The sequence below is a fragment of the Bactrocera tryoni genome, chromosome 1, assembly GCF_016617805.1.
Source record: "Bactrocera tryoni isolate S06 chromosome 1, CSIRO_BtryS06_freeze2, whole genome shotgun sequence".
NCBI classification, from domain to species: Eukaryota; Metazoa; Arthropoda; class Insecta; order Diptera; family Tephritidae; genus Bactrocera; species Bactrocera tryoni.
The window spans coordinates 44,490,903-44,518,067 of record NC_052499.1 but is presented as its reverse complement, the minus strand read 5'-3'; the positions used below and the strand labels follow the sequence as shown (position 1 = coordinate 44,518,067).

Genomic DNA, 27,165 nt, shown 5'->3' with positions numbered 1-27,165 from the left:
ATCAAAAAATAATAAAAAATATTATTAACAAAAACGCAAAAAAAAAATAAATTGCTAAACAAAAAAAGTTAAAACAATAAATTATAAATTGCATAAATTTATGTTTGCGGTTTTATAGTATGTTACACTAACAACAAAAAATTTTATATTAAAAAATAAATTAATAAAATATAGCGAATATAAAAAATTAAGATAATATTAAATGAACAAAAATAAAATTTTTTTTTTTCTTCTAAATTTCTATATAACTTTTTTAATTTTTCTTAAGTTCCAAAGAACTTTCCATAATCCATCAAAAAAAGAAATTGATTTGTAATTAAAAAAAACATAAAAATTTAAATAAATAAAACAAAATTATAAAAAAATAAAAAATAAACAAAATGATAAATTATATTAAATATATGTATGTTTGCTCATTTATAGTACGTTTGCAACTAAAAAAACTTAATATTAGAAAATAAATTAATAAAATATAGCGAATATAAAAAATTAAGAATATATTAAATGAACGAAATTTTTTTTTTTTCTTTTTAATTATTCTTAAGTTCCAAAAAAATTTCCATAATCCATCAAAAAGAGAATCCGATTTGTAATTAAAAACTATAACAATTTAAATAAATAAAACAAAATTATAAAAAAATAAAAAATAAACAAAATGATAAATTATATTAAATATACATATGTATGTTTGCTGATTTATAGTGTGTTGCAACTAAAAAAATTAATATAAGAAAATGAATGAATAAAATATAGCGAATATAAAAATTTAAAAAAAATATATTTTTTTTTTCATCAACAATCTTTTTTCTACACGAATTGTTGGCTCTGCGCATGCGCGCCCCATTAAACACCGGAAAAGGAGCGCAACAATCTTAGCTATTGCGGGAGTGGAACAAACCAGGCCAATTCGTGATGTGCAGGTTGTTGTTTTCAGCATTTGTCTCGTTGTTACAAGCATTTTAACCGCTTTTTCTGCAAATTGCCAATTAGCAAAGTAAAAGTGTGTTTTTGGTTTTTTTTTTTATGTGGTCAAAAAGCTAGCGCAAAATAAACGGAGATTGTGAAAAACATTGTAACGGTAAATACAAGATCAGCAAAATTTATTGCTGATCAATGCTATTGAACGGATTGACAGAGTTCGAAAGTCACGAAAACATCAAAAAAATAATACAACAAAAAATGTAAATGACACAAAGCAATACATTAATGCGCCGTTAATTAGCAGCAAGCCATTGAAATTTGATACAGTTTACCGTTACTCATTTACCTTCACGTTCTGTGGGGTGCCATTGAAAGTGATACGCCAAGGGCCGTTAAATGATTCGCGAAACACGCGTATATATATCTACATATATATGTATGTATGCATGTATAATCGTGAAAATGAATGCAGCGTTAAAAAAAAAAAATAAAACCTAATTATACTAAAATAAATCATTGAAATTAATTTAAATTAAATTTAAAACAAATCATATAGACATACATTGAATTTAAATATTTAAATAATAAAATAAAACACGAAATATGAAATTAAATAATAAGTTACAACAAGTAAACAAATAATAAAAATAAATAAATAATAATAAACTAAAAAAATTTATGCTAATTGTCTTAAGTCAACTTAAGTTAATGGGAATTATTTGTGACATTCTAATAAACTTATGCCTCACTGGATTATTTGACAAAAATTTTTATATAAAATAATGCTGTAGTAAGAAATTTCAAATCCGATACTATTTGTGTATAAAAAGGCTTACTAGAAAGCAAAATACTTAAATCAGTTTAAGTCGACTTATGCTATTGTACTTTAATATGCATTTAATAACAAAATTTATGAAGTTAATGCCTGGAATAAGAAGATTAACTAAAATTTAAAAATAAAATAAAATAAAAATGAATTAAAAAGTAAATAAAAAATAAAAATAATAATATTACAAAGAAATATATATGAATGTGTATTTATACTTGACAAGAAAATAGCTGCACCGAAGCTAATATACCCTTCACAGGTGCATTTCTTTTAGTAACTATGTATGTGTTTAAGTAAATCTAAAGACGAAACCGGCCAGTGATTTTCATCCAAAGGAAAACATTTTACTAGTTCTTTTTAGCTAGGTTGTTTTCTAAAAACATTAAGGCTATTTAATAAAGAATATGGATCTTTTAGACGTTTTGTATGGCATTGTTATCCGATATGTAAAATTTCTTCAACTATTGTAGCCTTGCCTTAGAGAATAAATCACGACGAATTTGCAGAGTATATCTCGTTAACTAAAAAAGTCTCCAATGCAAGCATTTGACTCCGATCCTTCAGTTTCTATTAAAGCTATATGCTATAGTTAACCGATCTGAACAATTTCTTCGGAGATTACATTGTTGCCTTAGAAAACAATCTACACCAAATCTCGTGAATATATCTTGTCAAATACAAAACTTTTCCATACCAGCACTAGATTCCGATCGTTCAGTTTGTATAGCAGCTATATGCTATAGTAAGCCGATCTGAACAATTTCTTATTATCTTCTCATTATTATCTTAGAAAATAACCTGTGCCAACTTTTGAGAAGATATGTATATTGTCAAATGCGAAAGTTTTCCATACTAGGACTTGATTCCGATTGTTCAGTTTGTGTGGCAGCTATATGTTATAGTGGTCCGATATCGGCAGTTCCGATAAATGAGCAGCTTCTTGAAGAGAAAATGAGGTTTGCAAAATTTCAAAAGGATATCTTAAAAACTGAGGGACTAGTTCGTATATAAACAAACAGACAGACGGACAGACAGGCGGACATGGCTAAATCGACTCAGCTCAACATACTGATCATTTATATACATATACTTTATAGGGTCTCCTACGCTTCCTTCTGGTTTTTACAAGCTTCGTGACAAACTGAATATACCCTGTTCAAGGCATAAACATTTTAAGCAAAAGCACATACAGTTGTGTTCATGAAAGTAGTAGTGCAACAGCTTCTTATATTTAAAGATCCTCCCTAACATATTCTGACTTGCCAAGTCAACAAGCCTGATTATTTTGGAAGAATAATCACTTCAAATCATAAAAACGCAAAAATCCCGTTACATATGATTCCACTGTTTTTTATGACTCATTTTTATATTGAAAAAAAAGTTCTGCCGGGTGATTGCCTATACAGACGATGTAGCACATCAAAGGAAAGTTCCAGAGTACCGTGTAGGAGTCGTCGAAGGGGTATCTCGTATAGCGTCGTAACAAATTGGGCGGTCGGAAGTGGGAGATAATAGATAGGAAGCTGTCACGGAAGCCAAATATCGAAGAGAGAGCAAAAAAAGCATCGATTGCCTTATACTGCTGTAGAGGAACCATTGGCAAAAGGTGGGGTCTCTTACCGAAAGTGGTCGTCTGGCTCTACGACATCATAGTCAAGCCCATTACGTTCTAATAGTCTTTGTGTGCTGCAGAACTCTAAAAAACATCACACTTGCAAACAAACTGGAGAGCGTGCAACAGCATGTGGGGTGCACTAAGGTCCACTCCAATTACGGTACGGATACTTACGCCATCTTGCACATAGTGCCCGTACATATCGTCGGGGTGTATGGCTTCGAAAGTTGCTACCAGACATAGAGAATTTGGGTTCTTAAAATAACACGCATCTGAACAATCGGATATCCTCACACACCTTGAATGATACCAGATCACTTGGATCATGAAATCGTCAAACTGAACTCTGCCGGCTCCTTCTCTGCCCTTACACCGACGAGAGAGTTGTGGGTGGGAAGAAGCCGTTGGAGGAGAGGGACGGTGAGCTTTTTTACGGTTAGGTCAAGGCTTTGAGGGTAAGTTGGTGGAACGGTTTACTGTCAGGAGCTCTCTATCAACTCCAGCTTCAGACTTCCTGACTATTGTAGGGTCTTCCAAGCCGGGGTTGCAGCCATTAAGGTAGCAGTAGATCTGCTTCTCCGGAGTGCAACCTCCTTCAGAGAAGTGACCATCCGCTCAGATAGAAAAGCGGCGATACTAGCCTTGAATTCTTTTACAGTGCGTTCAGGATTGGTCGAGGAGTGCCTAATCTCACTATCAATAGCATCGATTGTCTTTGTGATAAGACTGGTATGGGTGTCGGGCTATAGCAGAATCGCAGGAAACTGCAAGGCTGATGAGCCAGCAAGGAAAGAACCGCTAACGGTACAATGGGAGCGGGTTGGTGCTCCCGTATCCTCTTGTGTTTTACTACTAGATAGCTGAGCCTCGGGGAAGTCAACGGAACATGCGCTGTCGCAAAAGCCTTTTGGACCAAAATCGATCGCAGGAGATCTAGTGATCTCTCGGCCCTCAGTAAGGCTTGCCCCTAGTTGTGGGGCATTTAACAAGCCATTGCCCTATTGGCGTCTATGATGTATGGTTCGCCATTTACAGAAGCTGTAAATCAGAAGATGAGGTAGAACCAACTCAACACTTCATTCCTGACTGTCCCGCGTTTGGAAGGTCAAGACTTAAACACTTGGGAGCGCATACCTTCAGACATTCCACCGAACTGGCGGACGGAATCACACAAATCGAATTTCTGTACCGATCGAAAAGTGGATTATCATCGTTCCTTCCCCTTAATAAAATCAGTTTGGGTAACAAAAATGATCGTGTGTTATGTCTCACAATCGCTTTTGATAAGCCTTTTGAAGAACATATACCTATTCGTTTTGGCACTCTAAATATGTATTTTGGTTTGGTTGCAGAGTTGTAGCACCTTATTTATTTTCAAATAACACTATTTCGTGGGCGTGAAGACGATTCCGAGTCTTTAAGGTACTGAGATAGCGAAGACGGTCGGACGACGGTTGAGCAGAGAGACATCGCAAAATTAATTTGACACATCATCTTCATAATTTTTTTAATCTCGCTTAGTTGAATGAATAATGAATATGATTTAAGAAAACGAAAGCCTTTAAACACAAAATATGTTAGCAAGCAAAGGCACGTAAAACAAAACAAAAAAAATTAAAATTGCAAAACATATGATTATGATGAAATTGACATACTGGAACTTTTTACACTAAAATTTCTAATTATTAAAAATAAAAAAAATAGTAAAAATATTGTATGAACTAATAAATAACAAAAAAATATATATAAACTTAAAAAACATTAAAAGGGACTTTAAGTGTTACGATTATACTAATGCCGTACAATTTTAGTCACTTTTTAAGGAAAAACTTATAAATTCATTTACGATTTATTTTAAATATATGACAATAAAAAATAAACTTAATCATGATAAAAAAATTTAAAAAAAATATATATATAAAGTGATATTAAATAATTATTATGTCATTATACACAAATTCAGGTTAAAAATTTGCAAGAATCGAAAACAAAAATTGATTCGTCCTATAGAATAACAGCCCAAAACAATTCAAATTAATATCGTAAAAATTGTCGCCCATTGTAAGACACGAAAAACAAAAGCAAAGACGCACAGTGCTACCCACAACTTTTATTTTTACAAGGCACAAACAATTCACAGCGCAACAGAAGCAACAACAACATGTGTGCAAAAGCAAACAAGTGAAATATAGCGAAACCTGTTCTCATTGCAACTACTGCGCATGCGCAACGCTTCTGTAATTGACGGCAACAACAACAATTGCGTCGACGCCAGCAACAACCTCAACCAACATTCGCGTCACCTCGCATATCGCGGCCCGTCATCGCGTTTATTTTTGTTGTAGTGTTTTTTCTCTTTTTCTTCAATAATAATCACCGCATGTGAATGTGATTTTCGCGCACGTGTATATGTACGTATGTGTATGAGTGTGTATGCACCCATGTGAATTTGTGGAATTGTCCTACCGCAACAACACAAGTCGCCAACACTCACTGCATGTGATTGCTTGTGACAACAGCAAATAGCAACAACAATAATTGCAGTGCAATAACAACAGCAACAAGATATCACGACGTCTGGCCACAACAACCACACGACGCGACCACAGCCCGAGCATTACATAACTTTCAAGTTGTTCACTTATTGTTGTTATTGCTTGCTGCTTTTTTCAATTTTATCTCTCATTGTGTTCACTCTAGTGTCTACTTGAATTTGTCACTCCTTCGATAATTGTGTCACATTAACCCAATTCTCGGCTTTCTTCACACACATACAGAGACGCACACCCGTTTAATTGACGTTTGTTTTATTGCATTGGATTGATTTGAGCGTTGTGCTCCATTTGCGGTCGATTAATTTGTTAAATTGTTTACATTTATTTACACCGTTATTTATCGTTGGCGTTTTTGTGGCGTTCGGCTTTATTGGCATTTGTTTTGAAGGCGTATTGAAAACTAGTTGCAGTGACAATGCTGAAAATGTATAAAGCGACGGCGATACTATTGATCCTCTTCGGATATCTGCTCATCACAGGTGGGTTAAGAATATATAGAAACATACTTACATATATGTATGTATGTATTCTAATATAAAAAATTTAAAAAAACTAAATCCAAAAAATTTAAATTTTAAAAATTAAATTAAAAATTAATTTTTATAAATTTAATTTATCTTTTAATTTAATAATTGTTTTCTAATTTATTCTTATTTTTTTAATTAAGAATTGTTTTAACATTTTTTTGAATTTTTTTACATTTAATTTAGAAACAATTTTTAAATTAATTAAATTAAAAATAATGTAATTAAGTAAAAAAAAATTATTAGTTAATTAAAATAAATAAATAATTAATATATAATTCTAATTTTTAAATTTAATTTTTTTAATTAATTTAAAAAATTGTTTTTAAATAAAAAAAAAATGGTTATGGAAAAATATTAATCTTAATTTTAATTAAAAAATAAAATTTTTAAATTAAAAAAATAATAATAATAAAATACTTAACTTTAAAAAGAAATATAATATCAATAAATGTATTAAGTATAATTAACATTTAGTAGAACGTGACGTATGAGTAATATGAAGGAATAATGCACGCAGTGAGGTATAGAGTGAAAATAACAAATCACTACCTATTCTATTTTAAATATTTAAATTGAAACCTTTCAAGTACGCCCTTTTTACATAAGTTTGCCACGAAGTTTGTAAGGTATATACCAAATGATTACTGTAAAAGGACGAGTATTTTTAGTGATTTTCGTTCGTCTAACTGATCGTCTGTATATACTCGAACTAGTTTCTGAATTTTTGAGATATCAATGTCACTTTCTTTTCTTCCTAAGAAACTCCTAATTTTCGGACTAATATAAGGTATACCTACTGTTTTCTTGGTAAGGTACCTTTACGTTATTTGTTATAGATTATTGCCCTGAATTTTGAGGGATTGAAAACAGTCTTAATTTCTTTCAAAAAATCGATGTAAACTGCCTATTATTTCCTAGTAGCAGCTGTTTAGTGAGGCTTTATTTTAAATTTTCGGAAAAATTTTACCTTAGTGATGTATATATTTTTTATAACGGCAATCCACGTAGAGGTACTTTTTTTCAATAGCCCCACGAAGACCGTGGATAATCGGCGCCGTTCGCAGAAACTTGGACTTGGAAGAAATTCAAAAGCTGCCATTTCATTAAGAAAAAACAACGTTTTGATGTGGTTTTACCGGTCGAATCATCGGTCCATATTTATTCAAAATTGATGCCGGTGAGAACCAAATTGTCAATGGCGACGATTATCGCAACATGATTACCAACTATGTTTGCTTGAAATTGAAACTCGTGATTTCGACGACATTTGGCTTTAACAAGTCGGCGCCACTTCTCATACATCGCAACAATCAATGGATTTATTGAGAGAACACTTCGGTGAGCAGATAATTTCACATTTTGAGTCGGTCAATTGGTTACCAAGGTTGTGTGATATCACACCGTTAGACTTTTTCCTGTCGAGATATGTAAAGTTTAAAGGCTATGCGGACAATCTCGCTTTGGTTTATGTCTTGGAGCAAACATTACGCGTGTCATTCGCCAGTTACCAGTCGAAATGCTCGAACAAGTCATTAAAAACTTAACTTAATTTAAGGAATATCTAAGACGTAGCCGCGGCCAACATTTGAAAGAGCTAATCTTCAAAAAATAAATCCCAAAGAATGTTCTTTCGAATGGTAATAAATATTCCCCCCATAAATTTGAAGTTTCAGTGTTTTTTCATTAAAAAAATAGAGAGTCTCGAAATGGATCACCCTTTACAATTACGCTGAAGTGAACAAAAGCGGTTGAAAACGTAGAGAAATTTACATATGTGGATAATCCTCCTGAAATAATGACAGATATGTATATAACACAAAAGAGAAATTTATTAAATTACATATTTTTATAAAATGTAGTGTAGCGAAACACATCAAAAACATTTAAATTCTTTAGAAATTGTATTGCAAGAATGAAAGCACCTTAGAGTTGTCAGAAACAATTAGGAAATTACTGGCAGAAAAATATTAATAAGGTTCTTCGCAATATCCCAATATCAAAGTGCTAATAATGGAGTTCAAATTTATCACACCTAATAAAATTTTAAGCATGAGTAGGAGGGCCGCTTGATGTTGTCGACGAATTATCACTTATGGGAAGCAAAATAGTTGATAATTATATGGAAAGAGCCAATTGAGAAACACAACGAACAGCCACACCTGAACACAACAGTTGAATTATTGGCCATTTTCCCATATCTAATGCAACTCGCAAGCCATTCATCTTCTCGCTTTTGTTTTGCTGGATTTTTTTGCTTTTTTTTCTAAGATAAGACATAGAAAATTGTGTAGAAATAAAAAAACAAACGCCACACATAGCAGGCATCATGCACTCACCCGTCATTCGTCAGTTGTAATGGATCATTAAATCACCGTGAGTGCTGCAATTTAAACCATTAGACAAATGCTACAACAACACTTCTTTCTGTACATACATACGTACACATATTATTAGCCATACTTGCCATCTTGTGGAAATAACAGTGAAAATAACAGCAAAAAACAAGCGCCAACAAGCAAATGAAGAATCTCTTAAGCAGCTACCAAGCACTTCATTTCACTTTGTTAGACACAGTTGGATAAACACGCGATCATTTGCATAAACGGGCGACTCACCCATGTACAGTGGGCTGGAGGGAGGCAGCACAGCATTGGTCCGCGCAGCAACGACAGCGAGTGCAATAGATACGCGTGCGTATGTCGGCTGCTTGTTGCTGGCCCATTCGCCTATTGACCCAGTCAGCCGCTCATTCATTCATTCGTTCAGACAGATCGGTTAACTTGTTCATTTTTTACTGCGCGACCTGTTGTTTCTGACTTGACTTAGCGCTTGTTATACCCAAGGTAGAGTATAACGCGCATGGTGTTATGGTTTTGTGAGTCAAGTGTTTACTTATTTAATTATATCAATATGGCTAGACCAATGAGAGAAATTAGTCTTTACTAAAAGGTACTTGTCACCGCTTAGTTATTTCCGCAACCACTAAAATCTATATACTCTATCAATGGTTGATAGCAATATGTCGACGACCGACTAAATTTCCAGCTAAGATAGCCGGTATCCGCTCGTAAAGAGGCCGTTTAAAGCGCACCGAAGGCGCAATTGCTGCTGTGGAATAGAGTATCGGACAAGACCCGAATAAGTCCATTCGCAATCGCGCACAACAATTGGAACTGTGCCCATCCACTTCTTGGAAGATTTTGTATGTTTGCTCAATTTTTTAAATTCTCCTAACGAAAATAAATAGATGAGGATTGCACCTCGACCTTATCTATTGTAACCTCTCCTAAGTCACAACGACGCATCTAGCCCCAGCATATTGATAATTTTCAATATACTGCTAGGTGCTAGTGAGGCGTTGTGATCCCCATATGGAAAGAAGGGCTTTTTTGAGTAGTAGAAAGCGAGATATAATTTTTTCTAATAATAAGAAATAAATAGAAAACCGTTAGGCAGAAGACCTTTTACAACTAAAAGCACATATTTCGATTATTTTTCCTAGACGGGTCTATTAACCAAATTTCAGAGCGCGAAGCTAAAAAAAAATCGGTTTTTGAAAAAGAAGAGTATAATAATATTTTATTGAGTCAATGAAAAAAAAGTTATAAATCTTTTCTTAGGCTATTTTTTGGACTATTCTGGGATTAAAGCTTTTACGGCTTAAAAATCTTTTCGAAAAGTTTAAGTATTGGCAAGCCTTTAAATATATGTTGTCCTCTTTACTTTCCCATAAACTTATGGTACACAATGTTTTGGTGGCGCTCGAAATCAGCACACTCTTACTCACTCACACAGTTTTTCTCTTGTTCGCTGTTTTGAAATCTCAAATGATTTACAAGCTTTTAAGCGCATATGCTGCGCGCTCCTTCCTGCCGCAGCCCAACACATTTTCAATTTAAATAATTATGCGAATAATTGCATTTGTAAGTTTGCATAATTTAAAAGGAAAATCCTGTACTTAGCTGGCTATGATGCACAGCTGATGTGAGAGATGAGCTGGTGAGCGGCGCCGTCGGCTGTTGCTGACTTGTTTACGCGCCGACACGAACGCGGATATATTTGCAAGCGACAGTTGCACTTTCTAATCACTTTCAATCATTGCTGTTTCTTTTTTCTGCCGACCATGTCTAAGTGGCAATAATACTAGCATTTTTAAAGCATTGTGGCAATCACGCTTAACGCTGTCAGTGCTGCCAGCCAAGCAGTAAACGCGTAAACGGAAAAGCGTTACGACATTACCTGCATAATTTCTTCTTCTTCTGCTTCTTCTTAAATACGGCCACTAACTGTTCGAGGCAGTTTTTACCTTTCCAGTTTTATTAGCTTGTATTCACTTGCAGAATAGGAGTGTGTATTTTCGCAGGTCATATGTGTGGCACCCATTTATGAAGCCGACTTTTATGTAACTCCTTAGAGGAGTTGGACTTGTCGACTGTCCACTTTGCGATGCGACACTAAATGATTTATACTAATGAGAATGAGTTCGTACAATACAAACTGAGGCTTAAGTAATTTAGTGATTACTTAATTTTTCTTGTTGTAAGCCGTTTATGGCAATAACAAATCAAGTTTTTGCTTAAACGCTCAGACTGCATGAGATTGAAGCAGGTGTTAGCGTCGTTTAAGACTTAAAAACTTAGATTAGACAGATATTAGCTAATGGCATGTTTTTTTAATGTAACTTTGGATAAAGAAATTACAATGCTGCCACCACGCGAATTCCAAAAATATCTGAAATACAATTGTAAGTCCAAAAATATAGCTTGAGTCTCGATTAGGAAAATCTGATTATTTTCAGAAAAAACAAAGTTAAAACATTGCTATCTATTATGCTTGTAACGGGTGTTTTTTTTATACGTGTGGTTTTCAATCAATCAGTACTTTTTTCGGCACAGCGTTTGCAAATCGTGCAAATTTACTACCAAAATCCGGGTCGGGGATTTCCACAAGAAAATTTTGTTCAGCTTTGTCTCTTGAGGCTCAGTTTTGGTTGGATAGGAAGATTAATAAACCAATCTGTCGCATTTGGGGTGCTGATAATTCACAAGCCATTGCTGAGACACCATTACATCGTCAAAAATTTAAGGTTTGGTGTGCTCGATGGGCAGAGGGAATCATTAGTCCAAATTGCTTCAAATATGAAGCCAGCCATACTGTTACTGTCAAAAGAGCCTCAATTTGAGGATATCGATATGGACGATCTTTGATTCGAACAAGACGGTGCTACATGCGATACATACAAAGAAATAATGAATTTATCATCACACAATTTAACACCGTTGGGCTATTTTTGGTGGGGTGCTAAAATTGGGCCTCTCGGCAGGAATTTATTCGAACCTGCCGTGGCGGGCACTTGCCCGCAATCGTATTACAACATAATTCAACAGCGTCTGCACTCATAAACGAAAACTGAGAAACAATTAAATGTGAAATCTCGAAAGTAAGATTTTGCGTATAAATTAAAATTGAAGCAAAAAACATTATTAACAACTCCTGAAAGGGATTGGGACTATGGCCAGATTGTTATATGGTGATATCTCCGGAAAGAAAAATAAATTGAACTTAAGGACTCAGTAGGGTAATCTGGCCTGTTTTTTTTGACATTTTTTTTCATAGAAATTTTTATTCTACAATAAAAGTTTTTCCACATATCATGATGTATGTATTTCTTGGAGTGTATAAACAAATTTTTTCCGAATTTTTTGATGACATCAGTCGGAAAAATGGCTGGGTGAATGAGATGCGTTTTTTCACTGGCGGACAGGATTTCTCATGTTTGGATCATTTGAAAAACAAAATCCCAATTTATTCTTAAAAAGTACGTAAATGGTTATCGTCCCTACTAGAATCATGAAGAAATGTTGCTAAATAAAATAGTAATTAACTTTTTTTTTAATTTGTCCCCATGTTTTTTTACATAAATTTTGTCATAACATTGTCAATAAATTATAAAAAAAGTTATGAATCATATAGGGACGATAGAAAGGCGTTTTGTGAACATTAAAAAAAAAAATTAAGCAAGTCGGTTGAGTAGTTCGACCGAAATCATGTCCGTCAGTTTAAAAAAATGTGTTTTGAGAAAAACTCGTTTAAAGTGCCAGGTGTGCACTCCGAGCGCTCAGAACGTCGAACGGTGTTATTATTTTGGGCCTTTTACGAAACCTTAAAATGGTAAAATGGGTTTCTACATTAATTCTAAGGGTATAAGGAAACAGAAAATGCAAAAACAAAAAAAATAAAAAGTTTTTTGAAAAAAGATTACCCTACTGACCCCTTAAAGAGAGATATCAAATACTCTTAGTAAAGGGGTGGTAAGTATTTTTCCCCAATTTTCTGAGGATACTGTTGCAGACTACACTTACCTACTCTAACATACGCATACTATAATTATAACAAATTACATCAAGCATCGCTAAATCTATACTTGAAAATTTATAAATGTTTTCAGACATATGTTTTCCAATAAGCCAAATAGTATAATAAATAAGGTGATCAATTTCGATGTTCACCATTTTTTTAAAGTAAAAACACAGAAACTTCATATTGAATGGGTAATATTTACTATCATTCAAAACAAAATTCTTTGGCATTTAGTTTTAGAAGATTATCTTTTTCAAATGTTGGCCACGGTTACGTCTCAGATGGTCCATCCGTTTAGTCCAATTTTCAATGATTTGTTCGAGCATTTCGACTGGTAACTGGCGAATGACGCGCGTGATGTTTACTCCGAGGACGGAATTGTCCCCATAGACTTAGAATTTAGATATCTCAATAAAAAAAAGTCTAACGGTGTAATATCACACAATCTTGGTGATCAATCGACCGGCACAAAACGTGAATTTATCTGCTCATGGAAGTGTTCTCTCAGCAAATTGATTTACGCAGTGTGTGGAAAGTGGCGACGTCGTGTTGAAATTAAATGTCGCCGAGATCACGAGACCACAATCAAATAGTCGGTTATCATGTCGCGATAACGGTCGCCATTGACGGTTACGTTCTCACATCATCATTTTTGAATAAAATGGACCGATGATTCCACCAGCCCACAAACCACATCAAACCGTGGTTTTTCAGGATGAAATGTCTGCTTTTGAATCTCTTCTGGTTGCTCTTCGTGCCAAAAGCGTCAATTTTGCTTGTTTACATACCTATTGAGCCAGAAATGGACCTCATTCCTGCACAAAATTTTGCTCGATTTTTTGTAACTTTTCAAGAGAATTTCGCTTTTGAAGGTCGAGCGGCTTCAGTTCTTGCACAAGCTTTATTCTGTCAAGCCAAGCCGTTGGACTTGGTCTATTCGGTCGAATATTATCTGATAATGAATGCTGGGTCTGGGATGGTGTTGCGAAGGGTACGCTCAGTAGACCGATTATGTTGACCATAAGTTGAATGAAGCAGCGAAACACATTCTTTGCCGAACGTGAATTTTCGTAATAAAGTTTGACGATTGGTAAACGTTGTTCAGGCGTAAGTCTTTCCATGATGAAATACCAAAATTACTAAAAAAAAGTAACATGACTCATGCGCGATTTGTCAAAAAAGGCTATTGAAAAAAGTACCTTTACTTGGATCACCTGTTGTTAAGTATAATAAAATTTGAAAACTAATAAAGCCACTTTTCATTCCTCGGTGTCTTCTTTGAAATTAACATTACAAAACACTAAACAAACACCCTCTACATACTACCTACGTATATGCTCAATGCAGTAATAATGAAAACTAAAGTATGATCATATGTGACTTTATATGCAAATAACATGATATCTTCCATACATTCGATTGCAGTTTATTTTCTTATTTGACGCGTCGAAGGCTTCCTATTGTGACTCTAAAGTCCACCATCTACCGCACCCAGGTTCCAGCATTTTATTTAAATATTTAAATGCTTACAAGTATTTCTACACCCATTCTTCTTGCATGACCTAACAAAGCGAGAATACTCATTTATATAAAAAATAAATAAAAAACCAATAAACAAAAATCATATTTGCATCTCAGACAGCTCACACCTTCGGCATTCAGCAAGCACATCGTCGGGTCTTAGCGTGAATGTGAAGTGTCTTATGCAGATTGCAGCCAAACGATACACAAATTAAATATAAAATATTGAAAAAATAAAAATAAAATAAGTCTAATGGTATAATGTAATTAAAAAATATGTGAGTGCGAAAATCAGCGAATACTTTAAGTGATGATCTCAAATGCTTGAATATGACTGAAGTGCTTGCAGATTTTTTTTTTTTGGTATGAGCCACTAATGAAGATTTATTTAATTGGCATAAAATATTTGATGCCAGCTGCCCTAGCACCTTTAGAAGCATCAGAATGTGATTAAATATATTTATGTGTAGGTTGCCTTTGATATTTCGGGATTTGGCAACCCTAGTGTTGCAATCTGACATCTGAAAACTTTATCGTAAAGTTTAACATTTTTGTGGGTATGCATACGCAAATCGTTTTGACATACGAGTGTGTGTTTGTGTTCTTTACAGTAACTTAAAATATTCACCTCGACTAAAAAATTAAAATAAATCTAGAAGGTGTTGCGCGATTTTTTTTTTTAACTTTCGACGTGGAATAACAGAATAACTCAGTAGCAGTGCATCGATGAGCTTAATTCAATTTTAGGCGATCGCAGATATGGTGAATTCAATCGAGATCGTAGATGACTCCAAGACGAATTTTGTAAAAGTCGCCCAAAACAGAACAGAAACTATTAATGCTGTGCACAAACTGGTATTGTAAGTTCATTATGTGACCTCTCGTGAGATTGAGATGACTATAGGCATTAGTGGGACCATTGTATGCATTGAATACACTGGCCTACACTCATTTTGCTGCCTAAGATTTTATACCTGATTTTGGATGTAGATATTTTTGTGCGTTGATACAAGAAAACAAATCATATTTTCCATATCAGCTCTTGTTCATAAGAAAGAAGAAAAAAACATCTAGTAACGGGAATGTAGGTCATCCTACCTACTATACCGACTACTGATGCGCACAGAGCTGCACCAAACCAAAAAAAATTTTTTGTAGGGCAGTGATATTACTGTTCTCTAATTGATTGGTCTTACCATTACCAGGCCTCCGTTGAGTAGAGCTTGTATTACGCCAATTATGTTTCGTCTTCTATTTCACCGTATCCTTGTTTCAGTTTCTCCCACAGCGATAGATCACCTGATACATTTGCTGAAGCTTAACTTTGCAAGAATAAAGAGTACACTTAGAAAATTTTATCATTGCTTTTTAGACACCATATGTAGTTTCTAAAACTGTCTAGTATTGATATCATGTTTGTATGTATGCATATCATAATATTAGGTTCATCCTTAGCTCCAGCTTCAGCAGTATTATCAAGGTATGCCATTTTAGCCGTGTTAAATATATGGCTTTCTGCCCATCTTCATAATGATTACTTTCTCCAGGTACATCTCTTTGAAAGAAATCCAAAGTATGTACATATCGGGTCTTTCCATAGGGAGGCTACAAAAGTAGACTGATAGGAAGAGCAAACAACGCCATTTTTCCCGCTCTTTTGACATTTCTCTTCAGTAAGGTTTGTCATTTCATCTTGGAAAGATATACGATCCCGAAATCTACCGAAATTCGGGGTCAATGGCGTCAACTTTTAGAGCTCTACGTCCGATTTATGGTCGTCATAATAGTCCTTTCAGATCAATAATTGAACGTCTAGTGGGAAAATTTGAATCCACAGGCACAGTACAAAATGTTTTTGTGCCAATGAGACAAAGAAGTGCCCGTAGTGTCGAGAATATTGCTGCCGCTAGCTCATCAATTGAGGAAGAGCCAAATCAGTCTGTCACACGTCGTTCTCAAGCTTTAGGCATCTCTGTAACGCCGTTATGGCGAATTTTGCAAAAAGATCTTGACCCATACCTTACAAAATTAAATTGACGCAAGAATTGAAGCCGATTGACCACCAGAATCGTCGTATCTTTGTGGATTGGGCTGAGCAACAACTTGAAAATGATTCGGATTTTCATCGAAAAATCATCTCCAGCGATGAGGCTCATTTCTGGCTGAATGGCTTCGTCAATAAGCAAAATATGCGTTATTGGTCAGGCAGCAATCCACACATATTCCATTAGTCAACATTGCATCCCGAAAAAATTACGGTTTGGTGCGGTTTATGGGCCGTACATCTTCCGTGATAATCAAGACCGGCACGTTACTGTAAATGGCAATCGTTACCGCTCAATGATAACCGAATATTTTTGTCCCGAATTGGATAATATGGACTTGGACAATATTTGGTTCCAACAGGACGGCGCCACAAGTCACACAGCGAATGTCACAATCGATTTATTAAAAACGAAGTTTGGTGAACTTGATATCTCTCGAAATGGCCCAGTCAATAGGCCGCTTCAGTCGCGCGATTTGACGCCTTTAGGCTATTTACTGTGGGGCTACGTCAAAAGCCTATGGTCTACGCCAACCAGTCAGCGACGATTGATGAACTTCGTACGAATATCGAAAGTGAAATTGCAGCACTATCGGCCGATTTGTGCTTGAAAACCCTCGAAAATTGGGTTCAACGTCTGGAATTCAGCAAGCGTGCCCGTGGTAGCCATGCAAGAGAAGTCGAGTTCCATACATAATGGCATCGAATGTTCTTTCACAGGAAGAAAGAATTTCATTGATATCCCAAACCGTTTTGCTTTATTTAAAAAATCTTTTGTAGCGCTCTTATTGAAAACCCCGTTACATACATACATATATGGATATTAGTTGTGTTTTTGACGGAAAAGTCAGAAAGAACTATTGTAGTATGACATAGTAATGAAGGAATCTTCTTCAAAATGGTTGTGGCGGAGCCAAATTGTATTCCAACACAACGAGGTCTCTGATTGTCAAACTACTATTTTTAAACATTGCAGTGTTCTATTTTAAGGCCTTACAAACGACTGTATTTAGTATTCCAAGTGTCATCCGCATCTTCATAAGTCATTGAACCTAACCTTAAACCTAATAGTTATTTGAATTTTGTGGAACTTATCTCTCCAAAAGCAAATAAAGGTCATCCGAATATGCCTATCAAACCACACTAATTCCTTATTACCACTATTATGTATAATACATACGTACAAGGTCTGTCGCAAAAGAAACAGGACTGTTAAAAAAAACATCAAAAAATTAATATTTTTCAAAAGTTATATTTTTTTATTCAAAGTAGTTTCCTTGTGCTTCCATACAGCGTTTAGCCCGGTCAATTAGCATTTCAAATGAGTGTTTAAGGTAATTTTTCGCGGAATGCTCTTGAGAATATCGGTCGTCACCTTTTGGATAGCTGAAATGTCCTGAAACCAGTGTCCTTTCATGGGCAAATGAAGTTTTCCAAATAGGTAAAAATCACAGGGTGCCAGATCAGGTGAGTAGGGTGAGTGATTAATGGTTAATATGGAGTTTTTTTGTCAAAAAATCAGTGACAAGCGTCGACCAATGACACGGCGCATTATCGTGCAACAGGCGCCAGGACCCTGTCTCACGGTATTGTGGCCGAGCACGACGAATGCGTGACAAAAGACGCTTCATAACGCCAATGTCTTTATTTTTGACTTCTGAAAACGACCGACTTCTTATCGTCACAGAGGTCCTCACGACCTTCTTGGAATCGCTTAAACCACTCATGCACACTACTACGGGAAAGGCACTGATCACCATAAACTTTTTTCATCATTTGAAATGTTTCAGTAAACGTTTTCCAAGTTTAAAACAAAATTTTATATTTGTTCAAAATGCATTTTACGACCGATGACCAAAAGCTGCTGTAACTTTTTGATCAATAACATCGATTGTAGTTATCGAATTGTCTTAAATTTACGAAATGTGAACAAGAGATCAAACTTTTAATTTCATATACCCACCAATAGGTGGCGCCACCAGAAACAGTTATGTTTAAAAAGTTCTGTTTCTTTTGCGACAGACCTTGTATGTACATATGTATGTATGTATAAGTATCAAATCATCTGAATATTCTACACTACATGCATAACATAGTATATCTCGGCCTTTCCTTTTCTAAAAGATTGTGCAATATTTTAAATGATTTCAATGAGACGCAAGCTTACTAAAGAGCGCCACAAAAACAAAAAAAAAATATTATAATAATAATGAATTAATAGACAATGACTTTGCTTTGTGCTTTGCTACATTTGATATTTAAATAAAATTGGATATTCGAAAAAAGTGCGGACAAAAAATTAAAGCGCAACTGAAACAATTGCCCAAAGCGGGTTTTTACCGTGCTATTCAAATAAAAATTGTAACGTCAAGCTATTGTTTGTTGTGTACTTGTACTTATTTGTGTGCTCCGCCTTAATTTTCGTGTTTCAATTTTGTTGCTTGTTGCTTTTGTTTTTGTGCTTGTGCTAATAGGATTTTGCCAATACTTAGCGCACATAGCTTTCAGGCCGGGATTTTATATTGTCACGACTTTTGTGGAGTGTTCACATTCGGTTATTACGGCTATTACTTTGTTGTTATTATTGTTGTATTACATACCGACATATATAAATACATAAACATATGCTTCCAATAAGCGGTATTTGTGCTCGTTTTTCGGGCTTGGACTAGACTATTTGCATTGATGTAATCACTGTGTGTACAGAAAGTATCCGGAATTTGCATAGAAAACAAGTATTGTTTTGCCAAAGTATTGTCAATGAAAAAAATATATACATAGGTATGTTTATACAATTTTATAAAGATATGTCTTTGAGCATAAAAACGTTTTCTATAACTGCTTTTTAGAATAATCTGCAGTTTGCTTCGATCATTGCGAGGTTTTCCACTTTTTTAAAGAAAAAACACAGAGATTTCAAATTTAATGTAGATTGTTTATTTTCATTCGAAAGAACATTCTTTGGCATTTATTTTTTGAAGATTATCTTTTTCAAATGGCCCAAAATGAGAAATTATCTGCTCACCGAAGTGTTCTCTTAATAAATCCATTAATTGATGCGATATCTGAGAATTGCCGCCGCCTTGTTGAAACCAAATGTCGCCGAGATCACCAGATTTAGTTGCATTCATCATCATAGTCGGTTATTATAGCGCGATAACGGCTGCAATGAGGGTTACGTTCTCACCGGCATCATTTTTTAAGAAATATACCATAGATCGAGGATTCCACCGTGCCAAACCGTGGTTTTTTCTCAAAGAAATGACAGCTCTTGAATCTCTTCAGCTTGCTATTCGTCCCAAGTGCGGCAATTTTGCTTGTTTAAATACCCATTGAGCCAGAAATGGACCTCATCGCTGAACAAAATTTGGTTCGTTGGATCTTCTTGGAACTTTTCAAGAGCCCATAGAACGAAGCGACGTCGCTTGGGAAGGCCGAGCGGCTTCAGTAATTGCACAAGTTGTATTTTAAACCTTTCAATTTATGATCTCGACGTAAAATGCGCCAAGTCCTTCCTTACGTCAGTCCGAGCTGCTGCGAACCGTGCCGAATCGACTCTCCACTGTCATCGCGTACACTCTCAGCCACAGCTGCTATATTTTTTTCACAGCGTGTTGGACTTGGTCTATGCGTTTGAATATTATCCAATAATGAATGCAGTCTCAAGATGGGTGATGGTGTTGCGAATAGTACGCTCGGTAGTCCGATTATGTTGATCATAAGTTGAGTGAAGCGTGTGAAACACATTATTTTGAATTTTCGTAATAAAGTTGAACGATTTGTAAACGTTATTTAGGCATAAGTCTTTCCATAATGAAATATCAAACAATACTGAACTAAAATAACATGACAGCTTCACACGACTCAGGCGTGATCTCTCAAAACAGGCTATAAGAAGTACCCCTATTTGGGTCCCTCGTTAGTTTCTTTCTCGAAACACTGTTTTCAGAGACGGTGAAAATTTTTACCAAACGACTCAATAACTTTCTTACAATATATTTTTCAGGTAATCAATAAGATTTTGGATAACAATTTCGATTTTTAAGCCACTCTGAAATGTTAATTTATTTAAAAAACGACTTCGTTTAGAGGCCATTGCCAGCGATTGTCTCAGAAGACGTATTTTCGATTATATTTACGACGTCATTCAGCTTCCTACAAAAAATGTATGAGCTATACAGAAATACAGATGCAATTAATTCACAAGATCCCTGGTTTTTTTTAAGAATCATCAACAGATGGAATTTTTAAGTCAGTACGTTATCATTCGAAGTAAAAAATAATTCATTTCGAAACATGCTTCGGGCATTTCAGGTAAACGAGTTATTGTGGCGTGAATTTGAAGATGTGTATTCGAACGATCTATGACTTTGTGTGGTAAACATGACTTTTATGTGTTAAGTTTTGTAGTTTCGTTATCAGCCGTCTCGGCAATTATCTGACTTGTGTTTTAAGTTGGCCGTTAAAGTGAATAATAAGCGACTCATTCATGGGATCGAACACTAGACATCATCACCGAAATATTGGACTCTGATTAACAGAATTCGCCACTCCTAAGACCGCCAAGGCCTTCACTGATTCAAATTGTAACAATTAAAGGAAAGTAACCAATAATACATTAAAAATAATTTGTTATTTTTTGTATTGTTAATACAATCCTAAAATAATTATAAATCAATTTAAAAGAAATTTCCAAGCACATATTGTACAGAGTTTATGCATTATGGGCCGCGATTTTGCAAGTTGAAACGTAAAGAGGCCCATACGATGGCAAATTCAAACAGACTAATAGCAAAACGAATTAAAACTGGTTTAGATTAGCGAATTGGGTATTGTCAAAATCCATATACAAAAATATATGCATATACATATCTAACACTGATACAAACATTGACCAAAGCTAGTAGGGGTATTTACTATTTAGTTGGTTTTCGCATCCGCATGCAAAGCTTGGCGAATAACCGTTTTGACTACACTTCTCTTATGTGCAAACGTATGGGAGAGCCATTGGTGAACAACAAAGCTATAAATGGGTGTGCAAACTGGCCTAACGAATATTTTTGTGTTGTTATATAAGAATTGTTTGCAAAAAAATTCACATTTCTAAAAGCGTAATAGGAGCCTGAAGTTATTCTTTATTATTACACAGACTTTGACAGCAGCGGCTAGAAGTCGAGTTTTGAAGGTATTTTAATTGATAATTCACTGAAGTGGAGCAGTTTATTAAGGGAAAAAGTTTCCTTATAAATATTTGCTAAAAAAAATTAACTTTTTAAAGTCATACTTTGAGTTTTTCGACTTTTGCAACCCAAATTTAGCAAGAATCAGCCCCACGATCACAGTCGCAAAATGACTGTAAACTAGTGTAATTGGTATACCATCTGACCAAATTTAACCCGGACTGACAAAAAAAAGATTACATTTTGTCATATTTTAATACAAGTCTTTATATTCTCCTTCAAAATAACCTCCTGAGTCAATACAAGCATCTGAACGTTTAATCCAATTTTTCATACCTTTCGTGCTAAAGTAGACTCCCTAAAACACTTCTTCAATGATTCCAAGAAAAATGCGGCTGAGACTCATCGAATTCTTTCGGATACGTACGGTGAGGCTGTCCTAAGTGAAAGAACATGCCGCGAATGGTTTCAACGTTTTGAGAATGTTGATTATGAAGTCGAAGACCGGCATGGTGGTGGAAGGGAGAAGATTTTCGAAGATGCTGATTTGGAAGCATTACTGCGTTTCAAACCCAAGAGGAATTGGCCAAATCGTTGCAAGTGACACAGAAAGCCGTAGCAAAACGCCTCAACGCCATGGGGATGATTCAGAAACAAGGAAACTGGGTTCCTTACGACTTGAAACCAAGAGATGTCGAACGGCGCTTCTTTGCATGTGAACAGCTGCTTCAAAGGCCAAGAAAATGTAAAACCAGGATACTTTACTAGAATAGATAATTTGTTAACCAATCTTTCGGAGAACTATTGGGTAACTAGTCCCTTTCTCTCTAAGGTTATTCTCCGAGTTGGAACTATCCAAACTTAGGCCCCAAATTGCACCAAACCCGGTTGTTGGCATGTTCATTTATGTATTTATGTATATGGGGGAGATATTTCGCGCTCAGTTATGGCCTTTATATTTTATGAGGAGCATGGATTAACATTTATGAGCTGTCACCGTCAGCGACTATTAGGTATATAGCGTTATTGGTACAAACCGCAGAAAGATGTTAGCAGCTTTGACGGCCAATATTTTGAATAACATTTTTGTAACCGTATTTATACAATAAAGCCTTAAATTTACAAACGGCGGAAGCAAAGTTTTATACCTACTATTTATGTATATCGGGGAGATATTTCGCTCTCAGTTAAGGCCTTTATATTTTATGAGGAGCATGGATTAACTTTTATGAGCTATCACCGACAGCGACTATTAGGTATACAGCGTTATTGGTACAAACCGCAGAAAATGTTAGCATTTGAAAAAAATAAATAAATTGTTATTTAAAAAAAGAGCCGTAAAAAGTTGAATCAAGCAATTATTTCTATATGTAAGCAAGTCTTCATTCGGTAAAATATTTTAAGTCATCTTCGAAAGGCTGACCAACCTTATCTTCAACTGGTGCCAAACAGTAAAAAGGAAGAACCACCGGACCAAAGGAAGAACCACTACCGCGCTATTGGAAACTCGGCTTCAACCGCGTAAGCGATGTCTACGCAAATAAATAAGAAGTATAATTAAGTTGTGAGCAAAAAAGCAGAAGACCACAAGATATAAACTCGGACTATAATCAGTAAAACCCTACGATTGTAGGAGTATGGAAGTAGAGAAAGGATCAAATCTGTAAAAATATAATGGAGTACTTTTTCAAAAACGATCTCAAGGTTTACCATGTGAGCAAAAAATAGTACGGTTTTATGCATAATTTAAAAATTCTTAGTTAATTCATCAAAATCTATGTCCTGTCCTCAAAATAATCCTCCTTGACCATGCTACACTTGTGTCAATGTTTTTTCCAATCCTCGAAACAGTTCTTAAGGTCAATTTCCGGAATAGCCTTCAGTGCGTGTAGCGATACTCGTTTAATGTCTTCAATTGACTTAAAAGGGTTTCCACAAAGCAGTCGTTTGAATTTGCTGAATAGCCAGAAGTCACCCATTGCTAAATCAGGCGAATAAGGTTTAGCGGCGCGATATTGGTTGAAAATTAGGCGAAAAACGGTCTCCCCAGAGTGGTCATTTGAACTCAGGAAGATTCAATGCAGTATTCGACGGAGGATTATCGTGACGCAAAAACTGAGAGTTGTCGTCCTATAATTCCGGCCTATTTTTACGAATAGCTTCACGCAAACGACACATAACACCCGAATAGTATTCCTTGTTGACAATTCGGCCGGACGGAGGGATTTCGGAGTGTACCACACCTAAAAAAAACTTTCAACATAACATAACTTTGATTTTTGATCTACTTTGACATGTCTTTTTCGGCTTCGGCTCACCATTGCCACGATATTCGGCCGATTGATCGTCTGTTGCCGGGCTGTCAGTATAGATCCAAGACTCATCGGAAGTAATAAAACGTTTTATGACATCCTGGTAGCCGGATAGCATTATTTAACAGACGTTAACGCGACGAAAAAATCGAAAAAATTTGGTGATTTTAAAACCAATCGAGCTTTCACTATTCTAAGGTCTAAATGATCTCTCAAAATAGTTTCTCTGATTCTTCCGATATTCCGACGATACCAGTAAAATCTCTGACTGTTAATCGTCGATTCTCAAGCACCAATTCCTTTATTTTATTGACGTGTTGATCATCAGTTCATGTTGATGGCCGTCCTGGACGTCGTCCGTCGTCAACGCGTTCTCGACCCTTTTTGAATAATTTATAACAATCAAAAACACTTGCTCGATACAAACAATTATCACTAAAGGTCTTTTCCAATTCCGCACACAAAATTTAATGGAACTTCTTTGCTGAATAATCTCACTCATCGTAAAAATCTCCGAATGCACTTTTTGTACTTCAGAAAGACAAGCATATACTAAATACTAATGATTATTTTGATCTGGCATTTGGCACAGATGTCACTGACAATCATACAAGTCTGGAAAAAAATAATTCGACGAATAGGTTTTCGCGTTTATATTAAAAAGTCCTACTATTTTTTGCCCACAGCACCAGTATCATATACCTACTATGTATATATGGTATAAAGAAAGAATTACTTGAAATATATATTATGGAAAATACTATCGTATAAGTAAATGTATATCAAACTTTTAACGAAGGTAACGAAATGATAAATTAACTTAAAGTAAAGCATTAATTTTCTATTCAAAAATGAAAAGACAATTGTTTTTCACTATGTACATGTGTGTTGAAAATTTAATAACCATGCATGGAATTCGAACTACATTGGCGTTGTTGTTGTTGTCTACGATTCTTTAAACTATATAATTATGACTTTTGAAATAAATGGCGAGAGGAAGTAATGTTTTCATACATGTGTACCACCGAACTATAATAATATGCGTACAAATTATCCAACCGCTTAATAACAGATTAAATAATTAATTTTAGTTGTGAACGAAATTCATGGGGATAAATGTACCCAGTAAGAAAAAATTTGGTAAATCACTATCACCATTCAAGGAATTATAGGCATCTGACTCATGGAACTATAATATAAACCATTTAGCATAAAAAGTACAACGAATTGTTACGTGGGTTACGGCTGAAGAGGAGTTATTTTTCATTCGTAAATTGATAATACCGTTATAATTGGCGATATAAATAGACCAGGCATATGACCCTAATGGTGCACGACGTTGAAAGCTGTTAGGTGTTAATTTCGACGTAATACACAAATTCATCTTTTTTGGTACCATTATTAAGACTGAAAAAAAGCTTGTACCTGCAGCAATCTATAAAAGAATCACTTCTATCAATAAGAGTTGTTGTGGTCTGAATAGGAATTCACAAGACTAATCCGCGCTCGTCTAAGAAAATTAAACTATTTGCTTGGGTATTGAATCAAGAAGGACTTGGCACGAAAATACCGTCTATTTCAATAACGTTTGTAGGTTATGAGAGAAGGTAACGAAGGAACTATCAAATACTTTTTTTTTTTGTTTTTTGAATTTGAAAAATATGGTATAATATTTTTCATTCAAGAAAATACAGTTCGAATTGATTTTTGTCTGCTATAGAATTTTATCTAGTTTCGGAGATACAGCCTTGAGAACTTGTGCGCTCGAAAGTCGGTTGGCAAGATTTCTCGAGAACTCCTTAACCGATCTTTATGAAATTATACTGAGGTCTTTGAGATACAATTCTTGAAACTTGGACGAAGGATTTTTCTTGCGATTACAACTATTGAAAAAAAAGGTCGCGAAATTTTAACTGAAATTTTAATTTTTTTGTAAAAATATCCGCCAAAAACCAAATTTTCCGTTTTGTCCTTCGTCCAAGTTCTCAGTTAAGATTTAACCAAAATACGTTTTTTTCCACTTTAGCTGATCCCGTAAGGTCCTGCCAACGCGGGCGCATCTTTTTTCTGACGATCATCCGAAATGGCAATGGTCGCAATGGCCGAGTTTAAAATTTTTTTTTTTCACAAATTTTAGAATTTCTTTGTTAATAGTATATGTTTGCATTAATAAAAAAATTCTAATAAAATATTTAATTTTTATTTGAGAAATAAATTGCTGAAAAAATGCTGTTTTTTACCCGAGGTACTATACATGGGTTTCCTTAAAAATATAAATCAAACTATTCTCGTATAATCATCAAAATAGTATTCAAGCTCTGACAAGAAACAGATTATATTTGTAGAAACAAATATTCCAGGAGGACTACAGCCTGAAAGTTCTTCAGAGCCTTGTCAATATTTCTTGTGTATGTTTTCATGTTTTCGTACAACAGTGGGATCTACAAGTTTAAAACACACTTCGAAAACTGCTGGAACCCTTGTGGGACTTCCTGATATCAGAAATATGCTCGGTTTTTTAAACATCACTCCAGAAATCTGGAAAATATTTCAAAAAAAAACAATAAAGATATTATTTTCTGTGTTCATTGCACAGTTCTGTTGGGTCAGAAAAATTACGAACGAAAACATCTACTAATACAAATACATACCAATATATTATATAATATGTACGAAATCACAACGTGTTCTCGACGTAGCGGGAGAATATTAAAACACCTTACTGTTATTTTCACTTCATATGCATAGTTACAGTTGTTGTTGTTGCAATACTATGTATATGGTAGGATATCCTGTGCGCTGCGCACTTTTCGATTTGACCATAGTTAATGATTATTATTGTTGTGGGTAATGTTTCCATTTGTCACTGTTGTTGTTGTTGTTGTTGGCGGTGACAGCGGTTTAATCACGCACCTTAGCGCTTGTAATGTGTGAATTTTCAATAATAATTCCACAATTTTTAATGTAATTAAAACTCTGATTTATTTAAATTGCATTTGGAATTGTCCGCCTCTACCCCCCGCCACACTTTATTTTCACTTAAAGCCAACAACAAGCCCAAAAGGAAGTGAAAATAAAAAGAATTTACGATTATTGCGATTTAAGTTTTATGGCTGTGGAAGTAATTGTGTGGCACATGAAAGGCAGAAAGGAAATATTAAATGCGATTATTCCAGAAAATTGACCACAGTACATGTGCTAATCCAAACCCGCAATGCAATGACCATATACTTATAATTTATTGGGTACAACACGCATGTGGCAACTTTGCAACAGCAATGTTGATTTCTTACTTTTTCTT

General features: G+C 35.0%; 2 protein-coding genes across 2 annotated transcripts in view; one reads left to right on the top strand and one right to left on the bottom strand.

Moving 5' to 3' along the window:
- Positions 1-27,165, bottom strand: part of LOC120766963 — a 231,070-nt gene that overhangs the window by 37,374 nt on the left and 166,531 nt on the right. The window lies entirely within an intron of this gene.
- Positions 1-27,165, top strand: part of LOC120766966 — a 54,064-nt gene that overhangs the window by 1,203 nt on the left and 25,696 nt on the right. The window contains exon 2 of the mRNA XM_040092756.1: positions 6,143-6,399. Within this exon, the coding sequence (XP_039948690.1) occupies positions 6,336-6,399 (64 nt within the window). The 5' untranslated portion in view covers positions 6,143-6,335. The remainder of the gene's footprint in view (positions 1-6,142; positions 6,400-27,165) is intronic.